This window comes from Spinacia oleracea, chromosome 4, assembly GCF_020520425.1.
Source record: "Spinacia oleracea cultivar Varoflay chromosome 4, BTI_SOV_V1, whole genome shotgun sequence".
In the NCBI taxonomy this organism is placed as follows: domain Eukaryota; kingdom Viridiplantae; phylum Streptophyta; class Magnoliopsida; order Caryophyllales; family Amaranthaceae; genus Spinacia; species Spinacia oleracea.
Genome location: NC_079490.1, coordinates 172,273,948 through 172,295,724, shown reverse-complemented (window position 1 = coordinate 172,295,724; position 21,777 = coordinate 172,273,948). Strand labels below are relative to the sequence as shown.

The following is a 21,777-nucleotide window of genomic DNA, read 5'->3' as shown; positions in this document are numbered from 1 at the left end:
CGTTGGGTCTGACTTTCCGGAATATTTGCAGGTGGGCATTTTTATCTTTTCCATTTTTTCCGAGAGTATCTCATCACAGAAGGGGGAATTATCAGGTTTAACTATTGCTCGGGTGGGATTTGGCATACCTGACCCGGAGTGGTGCCTCTGACTGGGTGCTTGTTCGGTCCTTGCTCTGGGTTGAGCTCTGCTAGGCGTGATAGTTTCTGCCTCATATTCTTGGCTGTCAGCCCCTTCCATCTCCTGCTGCAGATTCCTCCTCCAGACGTTCGGACTATTTTGGGGTCTGGGACGTTTTCTCCTCTGCTCAACCTCAACCTCTGGGGTTGTTCTCATGACCTGGGCTTGTGGTGTTGTTTGAGTAAGGAAGGTCAGGACTTCTATGGCTGTGCGCATCTGGTCGGGTGAGAACTGTGCCCCCAATCGTGCTAGTGAGGCACTGGTTGGAATTGGGATGCCCTGGCCCTTGCTAGGGGTTGCCATAGCTCTGGGTTGTGGTGTCTCTCTTGGCGGACCAAGACTCTGAGGCATGCCGAACAAAGGTACATTTGTGGTTCTCTGGTTGTTTCTTGAGGTGGGTGGTTCTATCTGCTGGATTATCGATTTGCTTGACTCAGTCATTGTGTGAGAGGGTAGGTTTTTTAGAAGCAAGGTCTGGGAAGTCCCCTCCTTCTAGCGCCACTTGTTCCGAGTATGGAACTGTGAGGACGTTCCGAAGCACCTTAGTCCTGTCAAGCAGAGCAAACGTAAGCTAACCTCGGGGGTTTAACCGAGGAAACCCCCTCCGATGCCTAAGTCAGCAAATAGATAAGAAGGCTTTAGAGAGGGAATATAGAGAGAAGGTGGAGCAAGTACCGTGTGTAAGAATGTCTCCCATCATGAATGATGTGGTTGCTATTTATAGGCGTACTATTCTGTACTTTGGCCTATTTGGATGCCGCCACGTGTATGACGGCGATGTACTTTATTCCTTGTCGTTGTCGTTTAGCCTGTGGGTCCCTTCTTGGACTGATGCGGCTTTGTCTAGCTCTGCTTTGTGTCTTTATACATGATCTGGGGGAGTTTGATCTGCCTGGACCGCGTATGCTTGGTTTAGAACTTAGAGTCTTTCTTTGGCTTGGGTGTGTCCTGGGTGTCAGAGTTTTCTCTGCCAATAGTGTTCTGCCCTTACCGGATATGACCCCGTACAACTAGTCCCTCAAGAGTAGATCTGACGTTTTAAGTCAGGTCTGCTCTTCTGCTCTTGCCGGATATGACCCCGTACAACTAGTCCCTCAAGAGTAGATCTGACGTTTTAAGTCAGGTCTGCTCTTCTGCTCTTGCCCCGGCCCTCTTGGGGCTACTAAAAAAAAAAAAGGCCAATAAAGCAAACATTACAGCCCCAAGAGGGCCGGGGCAAGAGCAGAAGAGCAGACCTGACTTAAAACGTCAGATCTACTCTTGAGGGACTAGTTGTACGGGGTCATATCCGGCAAGAGCAGAAGAGCAGACCTGACTTAAAACGTCAGATCTACTCTTGAGGGACTAGTTGTACGGGGTCATATCCGGTAAGGGCAGAACACTATTGGCAGAGCAAACTCTGACACCCAGGACACACCCAAGCCAAAGAAAGACTCTAAGTTCTAAACCAAGCATACGCGGTCCAGGCAGATCAAACCCCCCCAGATCATGTATAAAGACACAAAGCAGAGCTAGACAAAGCCGTATCAGTCCAAAAAGGGACCTACAGGCTAAACGACAACGACAAGGAATAAAGTACATCGCCGTCATACACGTGGCGGCATCCAAATAGGCCAAAATACAGAATAGTACGCCTATAAATAGCAACCACATCATTCATGATGGGAGACAATCTTACACACGGTACTTGCTCCACCTTCTCTCTATATTCCCTCTCTAAAGACTTCTTATCTATTTGCTGACTTAGGCATCGGAGGGGGTTTCCTCGGTTAAACCCCCGAGGTTAGCTTACGTTTGCTCTGCTTGACAGGACCAAGGTGCTTCGGAACGTCCTCACAGTTCCATACTCGGAACAAGTGGCGCTAGAAGGAGGGGACTTCCCAGACCTTGCTTCTAAAAAACCTACCCTCTCACACAATGACTGAGTCAAGCGAACCGATAATCCAGCAGATAGAACCACCCACCTCAAGAAACAACCAGAGAACCACAAATGTACCTTTGTTCGGCATGCCTCAGAGTCTTGGTCCGCCAAGAGAGACACCACAACCCAGAGCTATGGCAACCCCTAGCCAGGGCTAGGGCATCCCAATTCCAACCAGTGTCTCACTAGCACGATTGGGGGCACAGTTCTCACCCGACCAGATGCGCACAGCCATAGAAGTCCTGACCTTCCTTACTCAAACAACACCACAAGCCCAGGTCATGAGAACAGCCCCAGAGGTTGAGGTTGAGCAGAGGAGAAAACGTCCCAGACCCCAAAATAGTCCGAACGTCTGGAGGAGGAATCTGCAGCAGGAGATGGAAGGGGCTGACAGCCAAGAATATGAGGCAGAAAGTATCACGCCTAGCAGAGCTCAACCTAGAGCAAGGACCGAACAAGCACCCAGTCAGATGCACCACTCCGGGTCAGGTATGCCAAATCCCACCCGAGCAATAGTTAAACCTGATAATTCCCCCTTCTGTGATGAGATACTCTCGGAAAAAATGGAAAAGATAAAAATGCCCACCTGCAAATATTCCGGAAAGTCAGACCCAACGAATCACCTCTCTGCCTTTGGAGGACATATGATGCTATATACCAACACAGACTCTATGTGGTGTAAGGTCTTCCCTTCCACTCTGGAGGGGATAGCACAGAGCTGGTTTGGTAAAATACCCAAAGGCACCATAACCTCTTTCCGGCAGTTAGCTATCTTGTTTCGCACCCAATATGTGGCAAACATTGCCAGAGAAAGGATGATAGGAGAGCTGATGTCAGTCATCCAAGGACCTCAGGAATCTCTGAGGGAGTACATATCCAGATTTAATATGGAGGCATCGAATATACCCAAGTTACAGCAAGAGGTAGCAGTCCTGGCTATGATGACTGGTCTGCGGGATGGAGAATTCAAGAGCTATCTGGGCAGAAAGTCATTCACAACCCTGGCAGAGGTACTGGGGAAGGCAAATGAATTTATAAAAAGTGAAGAGATTGGCAGAGCAACCTCACGACGATATGTGGCAAGTGAGAACAATTACGGTAGTCAAAGCAAGAAAGAGCCGTACAAAAAAGAATACCCAGACAAAAGAGAAAATCAGCAGCCCAGAAAAGATTGGCACGGGCAGGTCAGAGGAAGAGGTAATGAGTTTAAAACTGAAAAGCGAGGCAAATTCAACGAATACACTCCTTTGGTTGCATCCAGAACCCAGATTTTTGCTATCAGCAAGGAGGATGAGAAATGGCAGAGACCACCGAAAATGTACAACAAATACAGGGACACGAAGAAGTACTGTGATTTTCACAAGGATCATGGTCATCTCACAGAGGAGTGCACTCACTTGAAAGACAACATTGAGGACCTGATCCGAAGGGGGTACCTAACACAATTTAAGGCAAAAAGCTCGTATAGCAGGACCTACGAAAACAGGGATGATGATGGTCGATTTGATAACAGAAAGACAGAGCAAAAGCAGAACCACCCAGCAGATCAGAAGAGGTCGAATGATATACTGGTCATAACAGGAGGACCAGTTTACGCTGGTACTACAGCCAGCGGTGCTAAGGCCAGTGTGAGCGAATTTAAACACCAGGTTAATTACCATAACTCAGGAAAATGGCCTGCCCCTCCAAAAATCCCACAGTGCACCTTTACGGAAGATGATTGTAAGGGCATAATTTATCCCCATGATGACCCAATGGTGTTAGCTCTGGATGTGGCTAACAGAAAAATCCATCGAATTCTGATAGACGGAGGTAGCTCTGCAAACATTCTATTCTGGCCAGCTTTCCAAGAGCTGCAGATTGAAGAAAAACACGTAAAACCAGTTAACTACCCAGTAATTGGTTTCACAGGGGCAACAGTGATACCAGAAGGAATAGTCAGCTTACCTGTCCAAATTGGGCAGGGGAAAGATATCAAGGATGTCATGGTTGATTTCATGATAGTGAAAGTACCCGCAGCATACAACGCCATTCTGGGCAGACCATTTATCCATGATGCATGAGCAGTGGTGTCTACTTATCACCTCACCATGATGTACACAACGAATGATAACAGATCAGCTAAGGTCAAGGGAAACCAAGAGCAGGCCAAGAGATGCTACCACACAGCCCTGAAACAGCCACCCAGACCCCCACCCCTGGCAGAGGCAGACATTCCCTTGTCCAGAAAGAGAAAGAGAGCAGAGCGTAAAAAAGACGCACTACTGGACATGGAAAATTTTGAGCATCGTGAAGAAGGACTGTTAAGGCCAGCCCCAGCAGAAGAAACAGAAGAGATAGAACTGGAAGAAAGAGTAGAGGACAGAACAGTCCGAATTGGCACAGATATAGACCTTTCCCTGAGGGTAAATATCATCGATCTGTTGCGAGAGCACGCGGACATATTTGCCTTCTCTGCTGATGAAATGCCAGGGATTGATCCCAGCGTCATGGTCCATAGGTTGAATGTTAACAGAGAAGTCAGGCCAGTAAAACAGAAGAAAAGAACTTTTTCGACAGAGAAAAATGTAGCCATCCAGGAAGAGATCAGCAAACTGTTAGCAGCCAAATTCATAGAAGAGTGTGACTACCCAGAATGGTTGGCTAACGTTGTGATGGTAAAGAAAGCGAATGGTCAATGGAGAATGTGCGTAGACTTTATAGACCTAAACAGGGCTTGTCCGAAGGATTGTTACCCGCTACCCAGGATAGATCAACTGGTGGATTCCACCAGCGGGCATGCCCTGCTGAGTTTCATGGATGCCTTTTCGGGCTATCACCAGATCAGTTTGTTAGAATCAGACCGGAAAAAAGCCGCCTTCATTACAGACGCTGGAGTTTACAACTATAGGGCTATGCCGTTTGGTCTAAAGAATGCAGGGGCCACATACCAGAAACTGGTAGACAAAATATTCGCAGGACAAAAAGGCCGAAACGTGGAGGTGTATGTAGATGACTCCATAGTCAAGAGCAAAAAGGAGGTTGATCACATTGAGGATCTGAAGGAAACCTTTGCAACATTGAGGCAATTTGGTATGAAGTTAAACCCAAAAAAATGCGTGTTCGGTGTTAAGTCAGGAAAATTTTTGGGGTTCCTGGTCAGTGAAAGAGGTATTGATGCCAATCCAGAAAAAGTAGAGGCCATACTCAACCTACCACAACCAAAAAACATACGAGACATCCAGAGGTTGACTGGGAAAATGGCAGCACTCACCAGGTTCATCAGCAAGTCCGCGGATAAGTCTCTTCCCTTTTTCCAGGTGCTAAAGGGAAACAAAACGTTTAAATGGGGAGAAGAGCAAGAGAAAGCATTCAAGGAGGTGAAGAACCACTTGAAAAGCCTCCCAACCATAGCCAGACCAGAAGTGGGGGACATATTACAGCTATACATCTCTACCTCCAAGAAAACTGTAGCAGCAGCTCTGGTAGTCGAGAAGGATAAAATCCAGCAGCCAGTCTACTTTGTCAGCCACATCCTTAACCCCGCAGAACAGAGGTACCCCCTGATTGAAAAAATGGCCTTTGCCATCATGATAGCTGCCAGGAAATTGAAACCATACTTTGATGCACATAAAGTGCAAGTGTTAACTAATCAACCTTTAGAGAAGTCATTGCAAAGGTTAGATACTTCTGGTAGACTCCTGAAATGGGCGGTGGAACTCTCGGAATATGACATCGAGTACAAACCCAGAACCGCCATAAAAGCACAGGCACTGGCAGATTTCATAGCAGAGGCATCATACGAGGAGGAGGAAGAGCCATTGGGGACTTGGTAGATCTCGGTAGACGGCTCCGCTGCAGTCACAGGGTCGGGTGCAGGTATCATAATGGTATCACCAGAAGGCAACGTTTTCGAATATGCTATAAAATTCAAATTCAAAGCTTCAAATAACGAAGCAGAGTATGAGGCGGCAATCGCAGGAATCCAGATGTGTAAAGCAGCAGATGCTAAGAAAATAGTGCTCAAAACCGATTCACAGCTGGTGGCCAGCCAATATAGAGGTGAATATGAAGCCAGAGAACCGTCTATGCAGAGGTACTTGGCCTTGATGAAAGAAGCAGTAGCCCAGCTAGAAAGCTTTGAGATTCAACTGGTTCCCAGGGCAGAGAACAATCAAGCAGAGGCCTTATCCAAATTAGCAAGTTCGACGTTACAGGACTTGGAAAGAACAGTGATGGTAGAGGTCCAGGAAGAAAAGAGCATTGACAAAAAGCCTGCAGTTAACTTCATTGACACTGAGCCACAGTGGTATGACAGTATAGTCTCATACAAGCTGGGAAGGGGCCTTCCCACAGCAGAGCAAGAGCAGAAAAAAGTAAAACGAAACGAGCATTGGTTCGTCATTTACCAGGGTAAACTGTACAAGAAATCCTTTTCCTTGCCTCTGCTGAGATGTGTATCAACAGAGGAGTCGCAACGAGTCATTGAGGAAATACACGAGGGAATATGTGGAAATCACAAAGGTGGCAGGACATTAGCCTTGAAAGCTCTCAGAGCAGGATATTATTGGCCAACCATGGTAAGTGATTCTCAAGCATATGTTAAAAAGTGCGACAAGTGCCAGAAATTCGCCCCAGTGATCAACCAGCCCTCTAATGACTTACAGCCAATCATCAACCCTATACCATTCGCCCAGTGGGGAATGGATATTCTGGGACCATTCACAGCAGCAAGCGGGGGAAGAAAATTTCTGATCGTGGCAGTTGACTATTTTACTAAGTGGATTGAGGCAGAGCCCACTAAAAGCATAACAGCCAAGCGGATGAAGGACTTCATCTGGAAGAACATTGTGACAAGGTTCGGCATCCCAGAAAGTTTAGTCTTCGATCATGGAACACAGTTCGACTGCACTCCTATAAAGGATTACTGCGCTGAACTAAGAATAAAATTCGCATACGCATCTGTATGCCATCCCCAGAGCAATGGTCAGGCAGAGGCAGCAAATAAACAAATCCTGAGAGCACTGCGAAAGAAGGTAGAAGATTTTAAGGGTGCATGGGCCGACCTTATTCCAGAGATCTTGTGGTCCAACAGGACCACTGAGAAAGAAGCAACAGGGGAAAGTCCTTACAAACTAGCTTTTGGGGCTGAGGCGGTCCTACCTGTCGAAGTGGGTCTACCTAGCTTTAGAGTGCAGTACTATGAGGAAAGCACTAATGAGCAGCGTATGAGGGAAGCATTAGATCTCTTACCAGAGGTCAGGCTGCAAGCAGAGCTCAGGTTGGCAGCGAACAAAGAAAAAATAAGCAGGGCATATAACAAGAGGGTAAAGCACAGACCTATGCAAGTGGGGGATCTGGTCCTCAGAAGAACAGCTGCCACTGGAAAGGGAAAGGCAGAAGGAAAATTCACTGCCAACTGGGAAGGACCTTACCAGATCACAAAAGAAGTAGCCCCAGGCTCGTACCATCTAATGACGATGGAAGGAAGAGAATTGAAGAACAGCTGGAATGCCAACATGCTAAAGAAATACTATGTATAGACACAAGAAATTAATACTATAACAAGGCAATAGAAGCCAGAGTAGTTCTTTACTTTTGTAATTTTCCACGCTTACAAGCATAGTAAAAATTGGCCCAGCTACCTTCGATGAGAAGAAAACGCGTCAGGTCTCTCAGAAAAGTAAAAGGTGAATGGCTAAAACTCGTACAGAGAAAAAACGCTATCCACAAATAACTTGGTCTGATCAACCAAGTTATTGGATGAGTTTTTCTCAACGAGATTTAGGCGAAAACACTTCTTGAGTTTTGTCCTGGCCAAAGCCAGGACAATTCAATGATGCGCAGCACAAAGTAGGCTGGAGTAAACACGAAAACACTTCTTGAGTTTTGCCCTGGCCAAAGCCAGGACAATTCAATGATGCGCAGCCCAACGTAGGCTGGAGTAAACAAGAAAACACTTCTTGAGTTTTGCCCTGGCCAAAGCCAGGACAATTCAATGATGCGCAGCCCAACGTAGGCTGGAGTAAATACGAAAATACTTCTCGAGTTTTGTCCTGGCCGAAGCCAGGACAATTCAACAATACGCAGTCCAAAACAGGTTGAAGTGAACATAAAAATACTTCTTGAGTTTTGTCCTGGCCAAAGCCAGAGCAATTTAACAAAACGCAGTCCGAAATGGGCTGGAAGAAAATACGGCAATACTCCATAAGCAGTAACACCTCATAAGCTTGGACAAGGCAAGAGCCAAACTGAAAGTGGCAGTGCGCAGCCTAGAATAGGCCAGAACAATCAAACACGCAAAGCAGGTCAAAAGGAAATATGGGGAAAGCAAAACAATAAAAACATAGCAAGTAGAAAAACAAGGTAAAACGCAACATAAGCACGACGAGCTAACAAACAATAGGACCGGCGGCTATACCTCAAAAACTTACGCAATGTACAGCCTTACAAAATGGCCACTGTCGATCAAAACTAAAAACGATAAATAGTATTTCCAAGAACAAATTTTTACTCTCCACGCAGGGAGGACAAAACAACTAAGAGAAATAAACTATGCATTGGCTGAGGTAGTGCAAGATGAACATGGGGACAGCCGCCTGTGCCATTATTGCCCAGCATTATCTTCAGCATCAGACAGAGGCAACTCCCCAGGGCGGGCATTTTCAACACAATGATCAGGTACCCCATCATCCTCTGGCACCGTACCGCCCGCAGCCAAAGACGCTTGCTCGGCCTCCCTCTTCTTTCTCAGAAGTTCAACATGGAGCCCAGCCAACCAAGCAGCTTCGATAGGAGACCAGTCAAGATCAGGATGCTTCTCTTGCACTATTAGCGAAGCAGCCTTCCAACCGCCATCATAGCTTTGAGTGCGTAGAGCATACTGCTCATCTGACCGACGGAAGTCGCGAACGGCAGCCGCAAGTTGATCTTCAATGGAGTTCTGCAGTTGGGCCATTTCATTGTCATGAGTCTGCTCAACAAGGAGGAAATCCTGCTGGAGAGTTTCAACTTTTTGCCGCTCAACAACCAGATCAATTTGGATCTGGGAAAAGCTACTCTGCAACTGGTCACGCTCTTCGGTAACGAGCTTCAACTGATCATTGGCTGAAGTTAGACAAGTCGAAGACACCTTCAGGTCATCTGTTAGCTCCTCAATTTTCTTCTTCTGGGCCTCTATATGGGCAGCACTAGCAGCAAGTCGCTTTTGGTAGACTATGAAAACCTCTGTCAACTCACGCACAGCGTTCCCACACTAAAAAGACATACCAACAAAAAAAAGAGGGGGAAAATAAACATTATGAGCAAGAATGTAACAAGTTCACATGCCAAAGGAAAAGAAAAGTAAGCCAAGTATACCTCCATGACTTTCTGGCATGCATTCGCACCAGGGGTATACAAACGCTCCTTAGGCAGGTCACTAGGCAACTTCAGGCCTCTCAGCATCCTCAGGGCAAGTGTACCGCCTTTCTCGGGATAATTCCCATATAAACTCTCTGATTCCGATACGTCCCAGCGCGGAGCAAAAGTACGATCTTCAGCGGAGGGACCAGAGAAAATAGCAGCCAGTTCAGGATCGGCCTGGGGACGAATGTCAAGATACTCTTTTTCAACAAACTCCCTATGTCGACCACTGATATGCAGGTCAAGGTCATCAGTAGCAAGATCGTTCCCCTGAAGCTCCTGCTCTAAAAACTGCCGAAGAGAACTTCCAGAGGTGTTACTACGGTTCGGGCCAGCCACAGAAGGAAAAGCTCGAGGCAGCTCAGCTTCATTTTCAATCCTGGGTTGTTTTCCAGGACGCTGCACAAATGGTTGCTCAGCTTCGATGTCCACAGGATCAGACGCATAGCCAGAGCGACCGGGCTGGTCGCACACCTCTTCAGCTACCTCCCCAAAATCATGACCCACAGCCTCTGTCGGAGCTCCTACTCCGGCCTCAAAATCAGCTCGGTCACGACGAGAGCCAGACAGAGCCCCCCGACTGGAGATACCGCGAGAAGTCTGCCCCCGACGACCAGAAGTGCTCACAGAGCTGGTGGGCACAGAGGAAATAATTCGGGACACCCTAGAAACGGTGCCAGAACCGCCACCCCGACCAGATCGGCGTGTAGAACTTCTTCGGCTACCCTCTATCTGGTCAGCCAGGATTTGATACCCATTCGAAGCAGGATCGGGGGGGCAGCGCAAATAAAAGAACCATCAGCTCGAACACCCAATTCCTCAAGGTTCAAAAACCGACGACCTGGGAGCATAAAAAAAAAAAAAAAAAAAAAAGCGAGAGAAAGAGGTTAAAAAACACAAAGGATAAGAAGTAATAAACAAAAAAAAATAATAAAAAAAAAAAGAAGAGAGAAAACAGATCTAACCTTGAGGGTGGGTAGAACAGAGAAACATAGCGGACAACACATCGTTGCGCAAAACGTAACTTGAGTGCAGGAGCCACACTCGGGGCAACCGCCCAACCTCCTTACCAGAAGTATTGAACTTCGGTTCAGATGCAAAATGCTCAAAAGCCCTCTCCTCCAGAGCAGCACCATCTGTAATCTCAACTCCCTCCAACCGAGTTCGGGGCCGGACAAACCCCCGGGCAACAGGAAAGTCGGCTGGAACAGAAAGCCAATAGAACCTGTCCTTCCACTCTTTTTGGCCAGTGGGCATGCCGTGACAGGTCAATCTCCCACGATTACAATAAACAGAAAACCAACCAATCTTGTTACCAGTACCACTGTTACGCAGATGATGTACTCGCTTGCACAGAGAAAGCGTCTCGGGAAAGCCCAAGAATCGGCAGACCCAAATGTAGCTGATCAACGTCCTTACAGCAAAAGGATGCAGTTGGGCCAAACAAACATTAAAAGCACGAAGAATCTTCACTAATGTAGGATCCAGAGGAAAGCGCAAGCCAAAATCCAAGCTGTACGCATAAACACCTATGCACCCGTTAGGAGGATGAGTGATTCGGGCATCATCAGCAGGCACTATGAGCTGGTAACCATCAGGCAGGCCATAGAAATCTTTCCCGACAGCAGCATGATTCTCTTTCCGAGCATCATCGGTCCACTTGGTGTTCAACTTCGCGTGCAACGGACCAAAGGCAACTGCCTCAGACAAGAAAGGCGAGGAGTCCCCAGGGACAATGTCCTCCTCTACATAGTTGGGAAAAGGCCTTGACGCATTTATCTGAGCCAGAATATCCCCACCATCACCTTGCCCATCCACAGAGATAGTAACATGATTTGCCATCATGGAGCGAAAAATAGATTCTCGACGTCTGTAAACACGCAAAGACAGGTCAGACTCGTTAGCCCCAGCAAGTTGCTCAAAATCGTCCAGCCAGGCCTTTTCAGTCAGAGGCTGAACATCAAGCCCTGGGGGGGCATCAGAGGGCGGGTTTATCCTAACGATCCGGGAAAGATAGTCATGGCGCATTTCCCTAAGAGTTTGACGGAAAGAAGGAGACAGGTCAGCTGTAGAGGTGGTACACCCAGGACCACTCGCATCTGGGGAAAGAGATTTTTCCCCAGGAGACTCGTCGTCAGAAGAAATAGGGATTGCAACGGGCACAGAACGGGACAATACATCATGCATAGACTTAGTTCTGTGCTCAGCAAAGGCCTGGGTCTCCTCGTCAGAAGACAAAGAGACAGAAGAAGGGGAAGAGGTGACATAAGAGACAGAAGAAACGCTTTGTGTTTCCGAAATACTAAGGTTTTGGCTATCAGACGCATCAGACATAGTGAGCTGGAGGCCATCAAGAAAGAAAAAGGATACCAAGGTAAATATACATATATAAAAAAAGAAATTAAAAAAAAAAAAAAAAAAAGGGGGGGAAAAATGAAAAACCTAAGCTACTCAACAATGGCGGAAGCTCAACCACTCAACAATGGTGAAAAACCAAAAATCGAAACCAAAAATCTCCAGAAATATTAAATCCACGCAAGTAACAAACGGAAACTGCAAAAGAGATTTGAAAAAACACCAAAAGATAGTAACTTACCGGAAAAAGAGAACAGGGTCAGAATCAGAAGGAACACAGCAACCGGAAACCTCCCTTCGCGAAATGGAAAAGAAAAACAAGGAGAACGAACGGCCACCGCAAGCAACAGAAACACCAACAATCGACCAAAAAGGCGATGAAAAACACGAAAATGAGCAAAAGATCAAATTTTGGGAAGCTTTTTTGCAGTTAGTAAGCAACGAAAAGTGGGAACACTCGAAAACTCTCTTCAGAAACACCAAGGAGAGAGAAAGTAAAAAACGGAGATGAAAGGAAGAAGAAGAAGTTACCTTTTTAAAAAAAAAAAGAACGGTTGAGATTCGGGCAACGATACAACTACATAAGCAAGATGTAGGACACGTGTAAACCCCAATTCGACCAAACTCAAACCTGACGAAGGACGGCCCAGATTGAGCGACGATTCCAGTTGACTATTCAGATGGATGACACGTGGCACAAGGAAATGCCGGTTAAAATCCACAAAGATCTTTTACCATTCCACCCCAGAAAAAGCCCGCCCAAAATTCTACACTAAAAAAAAATAAAAATAAAAAAAAATAAAAAAAATATATATATATATATATAAAAATAAAAAAAAAAAAAAAAAAAAAGAGGGCCAGGGCAAGAGCAAAAGGCCAATAAAGCAAGCATTACAGCCCCAAGAGGGCCGGGGCAAGAGCAGAAGAGCAGACCTGACTTAAAAAGTCATATCTACTCTTGAGGGACTAGTTGTACGGGGTCATATCCGGCAAGAGCAGAAGAGCAGACCTGACTTAAAACGTCAGATCTACTCCTGAGGGACTAGTTGTACGGGGTCATATCCGGCAAGAGCAGAAGAGCAGACCTGACTTAAAACGTCAGATCTACTCTTGAGGGACTAGTTGTACGGGGTCATATCCGGCAAGGGCAGAACACTATTGGCAGAGCAAACTCTGACACCCAGGACACACCCAAGCCAAAGAAAGACTCTAAGTTCTAAACCAAGCATACGCGATCCAGGCAGATCAAACCCCCCCAGATCACGTATAAAGACACAGAGCAGAGCTAGACAAAGCTGCATCAGTCCAAGAAGGGACATGCAGGCTAAACGACAACGACGAGGAATAAAGTACATCGCCGTCATACACGTGGCGGCATCCAAGTAGGCCAAAGTACAGAATAGTACGCCTATAAATAGCACCCACATCATTCATGATGGGACACATTCTTACACACGGTACTTGCTCCACCTTCTCTCTATATTCCCTCTCTAAAGACTTCTTATCTATTTGCTGACTTAGGCATCGGAGGGGGTTTCCTCGGTAAAACCCCCGAGGTTAGCTCACGTTTGCTCTGCTTGACAGGGCCAAGGTGCTTCGGAACGTCCTCCCAGTTCCATACTCGGAACAATGATGATGAACAGGAGCCCATGTATATGGAGGCGGCGTTTCAAGAAGAGGAGGCAGAGGCAGAGGCGGCGGTGGAGGCGATCCAAGAAGAGGATCCAGAGGTTGAGGATGAAAATGAGGTTCGTAGTGATCTAAGATTCCGACTAGAGGCGAGTGGAGTCAATTTCTTTAAGGGTTATGAATAGAATTGTTGCTCAATATGTTTAGATGACTTTAACAAGTCACACGATTTGGCTAAGCTCACTTGCTCTCATATCTTTCATCAAGACTGTTTGCTTTCTTTGACTTACAAGAACCAGGAAGCCACTTGTCCATCATGTCGATCCCAGTTATTGATGTGTTAATTACTTAATTTGTAAACAAGTAATGAATTAGAGATTAAATTAAGTTTGTGATAATTGTTATTAGGGCTAATCTCATAAATATTTTTGGTTTTCCGACACGGCGTTAGGGTATTGGGATTTGAGAAGGCCCTACCTTCTGGAATACGTTACTTGACATTGTTCAATGTTGCAAATCTACATTCAATCAAGGTCCTTTTTATTTAATTTTTTGGATAATCTATATGGATTGCGCAACTTGCGTTAAAATTTTATGCAATATAAACGTGTACGGAGTAGTACTTTGATCTTGTCCAACATCAGGGCATTGGCACCTTACTGTAATTTAACCCCCTGAATTTGTGCATAAATCGATGGACACCTCTCAAAACAATGGTTTGATATTATAAACACCTGAATCGCCTACGGATACATGAACATATATATATAGAGAGAGAGAGAGGAGGGTTGTTGACTCCCGGGTTTATTCCCTAAAACGTGTATTAAGGCTCTGTTTAGTATGGCGTAAAACAAATTCCAAACTAGTTTTTCTTTGTTTGGTTTTTTACAAGAAAATTCAAAGAAAAGTGGAAAATGTGATTTCCCTTCCTTTCAAATGGAAAAAGGTTTCTCCACCATTGGGAGAAGAAAACTTGGTTTTCATTCCTTGTCAAACCAAACGTAAAATAATTGAAATTTGAAAAGGCGAAAATTATTTTCCATAAAAACCTTTTCAAAAGGTCTTGCGCGCAAATTTATTATACACCAAGATAACTTTAACCATTTTTTTTGTAACTTTAACCTAATTTTGATTAACTTTTATATTAATAAAAAAAATTGATAGATAAATATTTTAAAGAGTTAAATGATTAATTTTATACATTATTAGTTATTTTGAAGAAATAAGTTTTACTAAAATGAAAAAATTTATCATTGAAAAATAGATAACTTTTACATATATATGCATAACTTTTAAGCATTTAAAGTTAACTTTTACTCCGGTGTACAATATTTATTGTACACCCATTGTAAATAAGAATTTGTGAAACCCCATTCTAGTGTGGTTGAATACCTTTCATTCCCTTGTTTCGTCGTGGTCGTCCGTCCTACAGCCGCCCGAAAAGGAACTGCAGTGATTGTATTCGGCTGGTGGTTGTGGCGAAATGATAGGTGCTTTGATCGATCCCTAGGTTGCAGCACGTCCGTTCGTTGACTTCTGAGTTCTAGGTCTTAGAAGCACAAGCGGAAAAGGCGGTTAATCAAAGAGGAAATGAATAGCAGAAACTCATCGAGCTAAAACCCCTAAACGACAAGAATAAGAATACCAGCGAGTTTCTCTTTCTATCGATTTAAAGGCATCGCATCAAATGTGCAAGCCAAAAACAGCAGGTGGGCTCAATTTGAAGACCTTACTTTTGCGATTACTCGACTTTTGCAAGTCCTTATCAAAATTCCTCTTCATTCTGTTGTGCTCAGCGTCGGATCGCCTCTCTCTAACTCGAAAACTTATGCACTCTACTCGCCGCGCCAAGCTAAAGGAATAGCTTTGATTGAAAGCTTGCAGAGTTGCAGCTATTAGGCTATTAAATCATTTGAATATAAAAAGTAGAAACTTTTACACCAAACCAAACCAAACACTCCCTTAGATTTCTGATTTACCTGTATTATATACATTTTCTTCGCAATCATTGAAATCTGAAAATTATATGGAATGAAAGGAACTTTATACGCACTGGTAAGTGTAAGTCAGTGAGTTTAGTTTTGCCACATTATTCACAACCCCAATAAAAACTGTTAAGTTTCTCTGAAACCTAAGTGTGAAGTTCCAACTTTACACAAATACAGTAATAGTATTTTACCAGGCTGATAAAATAAAAAAAAAATAAAAAATAAAAAAACTGACCTTATTTCTCGATCGAGCAAATCAATTCTGAATTTCTGATAATGTTATTGGATAGAAAGGACTTGGAATTGGAAGAGTGCAATTGTCTGCAGAATAGTGATGCCGAGTTCTTATAACTCATCCCTGGAGCTGGATTCTTTTGTAGCCTCTGCATGCTCGTCATAGGATGCATAAGCTTTGATGATAGACACATATATGTCGACTCCTTTTAGATACTCTGCTTGGTTTAAAAACTGTGAAAAAAAAAGGGAAAAGTTGTCGGAAATCGAGAAGTCGATTGATTGTACTGACCAAGAAACTAACTCAGGTAGCCTTGAAATCATTCCAAAATGGAATTCAATAGAGGGGGGCAGGAATTGGTTGCTATTTCTGCCAGCACTTTTGAGAACAAATGAACAATTAAAAGGTTACTTGTTATTTTTGTTAATCAGGAACATGAATTCTAACTTCTGTCGTCTCTGTCTGATATCTACTTGTTGCACGGCTTGCACCAGAAAATATGTTATCTTAGTCTTTGTTCTATTCGACTTATTTTGTCTGAACTTATATTATCTGACAAAAAACTTATTTTGTCTGAAACAAACTTATTTGTGTGTGAAAATGTCTGAAAAAAATGTATTGACCTATGTGAATCCCATGAACCCACCCACTCAACCCCCCACCTCCCCGAAAAGAATGAAATTAAAAATCCCATGAATGAATGTACTAACTTGCTAGACTATGAGATGGAGATAGTTGGTCATCCCTTCCATCCCAAATATACAGATGTCAAACAGACCAACATTCGTGATAAATTGATAGAGGGAAAGCAAAATCTTCACTGGTTCGGGTTTTAAGACTTAAGGAAACCATTTCACATAGACAACAGATAGGGTTCTGAATATCATCATGGGATTGAGTCCAGGCATGGATCTCTTATGAACAGTCACAGAAATAGAAATTACATACAAGTAGACCAAAGTAGATTTATTGCACTCAATACTGTTAAAAGTTATGCTCAAAATTAGTGTGTTAGTAATCCTTAATTTTAGGAACATGATCAGTTATGAATATTATTAGTGGGCACTGGGCAGTAATGGGTTATTCCACCTCTAGCAATTATGTTTATAATTGCCTATAAAAGGTTTTTGATGTAATTTAATTAGTATAATTTTTCTATTATAATTTCAACAAAGACAAGGAAAGGAATAGAAGAAGACAATACTGTTCCGTACCTCATTGTGGTCATGTAGTAGAATTGGAGTATTTGCCATAGGCGAGAAACCAATAGCAGGCAGGCCTTGTCGCCTGAAGTAACGACAATCTGTAGAAGCAGGAAAAATTTCCGGCTTTTCAAGTTGTGCACCAGCACTGCGAACAGCCTCTTCTAAAAGGACCCACCACGGGTTCGAATTGTCAGCAGCAGTCAGAGCTGGGTTGCCAAAATTGTCAAGAACAGATTGCTTCTGCTTAAACTGGCCATACTAAATTTGTATTAGTCAAGTGGCAAAAGCAAAATAATATCAAAAAAAAGCTCATTTTTACTCTATATCATCTTCAATATACTTTGGGTCTGTTTGGTGAAGAGCAAATAATCCAGAGCATTAGTAATTTAAGCATCAACTGCAGCACATTGCTTTAATATGTTTGACAAACAGAAAATAACAGTAGATTTACTAACAGGAAATAACAGTAGATTTACTAACAGGAAATAACAGTAGATTTACTAACAGAAAATAACAGTAGATTTACTAACAGGAAATAACAGTAGATTTACTAACAGAAATAACAGTAGATTTACTAACAGGAAATAACAGTAGATTTACTAACAGAAAATAACAGAAGATTCTACAGAAAATATTCAGTAAGTTACCAGTTGACAATTAACAAACACAATTTTAAGCATGAAAAATATAAATTTTAGGCGTGATGTAACTTTACGAATTGTGGACAAAGTTATCTCTGCACACTTAAGGATAAGTTTATTTTAGGCGTGATGTAATTTTAGCCCAGTCTAAGTTTAGAAATGCTGATAGGAGCAGTATTTGGAAATAAGTTCAGTAAAGCAATACTCATTCAATTTACACTTTGCCAAACACTATAACTCTACAAGTCACATACATTGAAGTATTTCAAATCTACTTAAGGCTCCGTTCTATTGGACTTATTTTGACTGAACTTATATTATCTGAATTTAACTGAACTTATCTGAACTTAACTGAACTTATCTTAACTTATTTTATTTTATCTGAAATAAACTTATTTGTGTGTGATAACGTCTGGAAAAATCTTATTTTTGCTGAACTTATATTATCTGAACTTATCTGAACTTAACTGAACTTATTATGTGTGAAATAAGTCAAAACAAGTCGAACAGAACAGTTGTCAAATATACTCTTGACCAAATAACCCTAATACAACTGTAACATCTACAGTACAAAGTGACCAGCTCGTACAATACGATTTCCTCTTTCAATTTATTCTCATTGGATTCAAAATCTTAAACTGTTGAAAAATGGGACTTCTGCCATTCTTTTGTCCTTTAGGCACTACGATCATACTGGAACGTGAAATCTAAGAAGAAAATTCTAGAAGATGTAGTACACCAAAAGGGTGGATAACCTAAAACAAGCCGTGGCGATCAAAACAAAAACCATTTGATACAGACCACAGAGGAAGAATCCATAGTTTCCGGCGCCCTCCCAGGCTCACAGTTTAATCACTAGCCATGACACATAGCTACCCATATGGCTTGTTATCGAAATGTTAGGAGTACTAAACTCTTGTCGTATAAAGAAACATGAAATAAACAAATCACATACTTCCTCCTTTTCTTAATAAATGCATCATATTGACTTTTCACACAATTCAGTTACTAACTTTGACCACATTTATTACTACTACGATATGATATGAAGACAGATTTTGTATTTTTAATTGTTATTGGGTTAATCTCAAACATATTTTTCAAAATATCTAATTCTTATCATTTTTATTTATATGTAATTAAAGATATAGATGATCATAGTTAACATAGTATAGAAAGTCAACATGATGCATCTTTGTGAAACAGAGGAAGTATAATTCTTCAAAGATTTTGGAGGAGGGGAGATTAATAGGTTGATGTTTTATAGATTATCAGGAAAACCAGAAAGTCCTTCAAAAAGTAATTACAACCTCAAATGTCATGTTACGCGATGCAGGGGCCCACTCCTCAGCAATACGTTTCAAAAGGGCTTCTTGATCAGCTGTTGGTGGAACCCGAATATCAAACCCTGCTTCAGCTTCAGAAGGTTGCAAGTTCATGACGAAACCCTGATAGACAGGAAGGAAATCTCCACATTAGAACTTGAACGAAGGTATAAAATATTATGGTCGATCATCCTACTATCGAGTACTATAATAGTAATTCAACATTACTTTGTCCCTGTCTCTCTGACCTTCCCCAGAAATTAGACCCTGCAAAGGTGTCAGAATCGCATTTTTCAACAAGCAAATTGACGCTGACATGAAATGCAACTTCTGGTGGATAATTTGGGTATATCACTAAACAAAGAGTACTGAAGTTGTCACTATGAGCTACAACAGGCATCCTTCAAGTATGAGAGACAAAATTACCTATTTGGTTCCTAAGAAATTATATAAGCACTTTTATGTCTAGATCCTAAACCTCCCCTCATCGGCATAACTAGTTTCTCCCACATGCTCCATGCTTCCATCCAAAAGCTTTCATAAGGAGAAGAAAGAAGATGAAAAGAGCAGGATAGAAGGCCTAATAAGCTGAACTAAAAATTCCACATTCAAAGAAGATAAAAGGAGGAAGATAAATCAGGACAGAGACTTACAGTTGGAGTTTGAGTGCCAGCTTTCAGAAACACCATATTCACCGAGACCACTTCTCCTTCAGCTTTCAAACCAGCCTTTACCATATCAAATTGTGAAGCTCGAAATCTTCTTATAATCTCAATACTCTTTAACAAATTCTCCATTGCTGTATTATCATACAACTTAGCACCATGTCCGGGTGCCCCAGTAGCCTTTATCACAGTCCACATCGGTGATCTCTCTGCATAAAATGCCCGGTACTTCTCTCCTGGTGAGGCAAGTCCCTCATCCAGAACAAAGGCCACATTCATTTTTTTATAAACATCAGACTCGGCCAACTTTTCCACCCCATCATGCCCTCCAATCTCTTCATCCGGCACAAAGGACAAATAAATGGTACGAGTGGGCTCAAACCCAGAATCCTTCAGCTTCCGAATAGCTTCCAAGTACTGCAAACCTACACATTTCATATCCTACACAGGTCCCATACAAGGTAATTAGCAATCTATACAACAACAACAACAACATTACCTATATGTCTCTAAAAAGTTCCCATCCTTGAGAGATTTAGGGTGTGACAGATCATAGATGTACGCAGGTTTAACCCTGCGATTAGAAGGTGGTGGTTTCAAATAGGCCATTATTCCGATATGCAGCAGGTGTTTGTTACTTTACAACAAACAAGTAAATGCAGTTTAACAACCCATTTTAAGACATTATAACTCAAAAGTAAAAATAAAAAAAACAATTTTTTTTACTCCATTGGAAGTGAACACAAGGCTCATAAGCAATGTATCACAATTCATAAACATTGATAAACAAATGAGTAAAGAACAAGATACATCTTGCACTTTCTACAAAGACAAAACCTTAATCAAAAAGAAACTATTTCAATGCCTTCGCTTCCTTGTAACTCGAACTCCCTAACATAACTTCAGGAAACAAGTATACAGTATTCAGATTCAAATAAAGTTCAATCCTGTTACAACCAGCAGTTCTCATTACTAAACACAACATTTTCTCTACAACCCTCCTCTTACACCTTCAAACAGACCCACAATCTCTTCCTTGTGATCAACTCCACAACCCACTATTTCAAGCCATTATAAAACGTACTCCCTCCCTCCAAAAGTAATAGTCCGTAGATAGTGAAATTTGAACTAGTAATGCAACAACCAAATCCGGAAAGAAGAAATACATGTTGACATTCATTGGTTCAACTACATTGTTTCAATCATGTCAGCGGCAACAATAAAAAGTCAAAGATTAATAGACCCACAATCTGACTACACACCACAAGGTTTATCTCCAAAAATTCCAAAACAATAAACCATAAAAAAGGCAAGCATCCCTATATTTATGAAATTATCAACTAAATGAAATTAATTACACGATAGAGTAAGAGAAAATAAATTAATTGGAATTATTACCTGAGAGCCTCTGGCATAAATGTTGCCCTGAGAGTCGATATGGGCACCAAAAGGGTCATGAATCCACTTCTGGGATTCCACCGGAACGACATCGGTGTGAGAATTAAGAAGAACTGAGGGTAAATTTGGGTTTTTCCCAGGCCATTTGATCAAAATTAAGGGTTTATTTTTGACAAATTCAATAGTCTGGGATTCAAGAGATAACGATTTAGCTTGAGAAAGGATGAAATCAGCAGCTACATAGTAATTGGGGTTTGGTTGAGCAGTGTTAATTCGAAGGTATTCTTGAAATCTGGAGATGATTGATGAAGAAGATGATGATGGATTTTGGATTGCTGTGATTGCAGTGAAAAGGAGAGATAGAAAGTAGAGATTGAAGAAGAGGAAGAATATGGGTCTGGTTCTGCAGCTTATTAGAGATTCCATTTTAATGGAGTTTTAGTGGGGTTTTTGCTTAGTTTCAGGTGGTGTATCAAGGGGATAGGGGTCAACACTCAACAAAAATTGACAAGGGGATTATTAATTTCTCTTTTTATTGACAAACCATACCTAATTATTTATCAAAAGGTCTTGCGTGCACAAGTTGTACAATAAATTTATTGTGCACCTACATGACTTTAAATCCAATTTTCTTTAACTTTTACCCATTTTTCTCTAACTTTTATACTAATAAAAAAAATTAATAGATAAATATTTTAAAGTGTTAAATGATTAATTTATACATTATTAGTGATTTTGAATAAGTATTTTTTATTAAAATGAAAATTTTTATTACTAAAAAGTAGATAACTTTTACATATATAATGGTGACTTTTAAGCATTTTACGTCAACTTTAACTTCGGTGTACAATA

At 42.2% G+C, this 21,777-nt stretch overlaps 2 protein-coding genes across 3 annotated transcripts; one reads left to right on the top strand and one right to left on the bottom strand.

Moving 5' to 3' along the window:
• Window positions 1–2,322: 2,322 nt before the first annotated feature.
• LOC110786593 (uncharacterized) lies at window positions 2,323–4,164 on the top strand. Its single transcript, XM_021991145.2, has one exon. It carries the CDS (start codon window positions 2,323–2,325, stop codon window positions 4,162–4,164), a length of 1,842 nt encoding a protein of 613 aa, XP_021846837.2.
• Window positions 4,165–15,401: 11,237 nt separating this feature from the next.
• On the bottom strand, window positions 15,402–21,438 carry LOC110786634 (uncharacterized). 2 transcript variants are annotated; one of them, XM_021991194.2, is made up of 5 exons: window positions 20,926–21,438; window positions 19,516–19,968; window positions 18,848–18,985; window positions 16,906–17,154; window positions 15,402–15,924 (listed from the first exon to the last, which is right to left on the bottom strand). In XM_021991194.2, the coding sequence occupies exons 1-5, from the start codon at window positions 21,349–21,351 to the stop codon at window positions 15,802–15,804; spliced, it is 1,389 nt and encodes a 462-aa protein (XP_021846886.1). In that variant the 5' UTR covers window positions 21,352–21,438; the 3' UTR covers window positions 15,402–15,801. The 2 variants fall into 2 exon arrangements, with proteins under 2 accessions (XP_021846886.1, XP_021846887.1); XM_021991195.2 differs by having other exon boundaries at window positions 15,491–15,924; window positions 16,906–17,145.
• Between the last annotated feature and the right edge of the window lie 339 nt (window positions 21,439–21,777).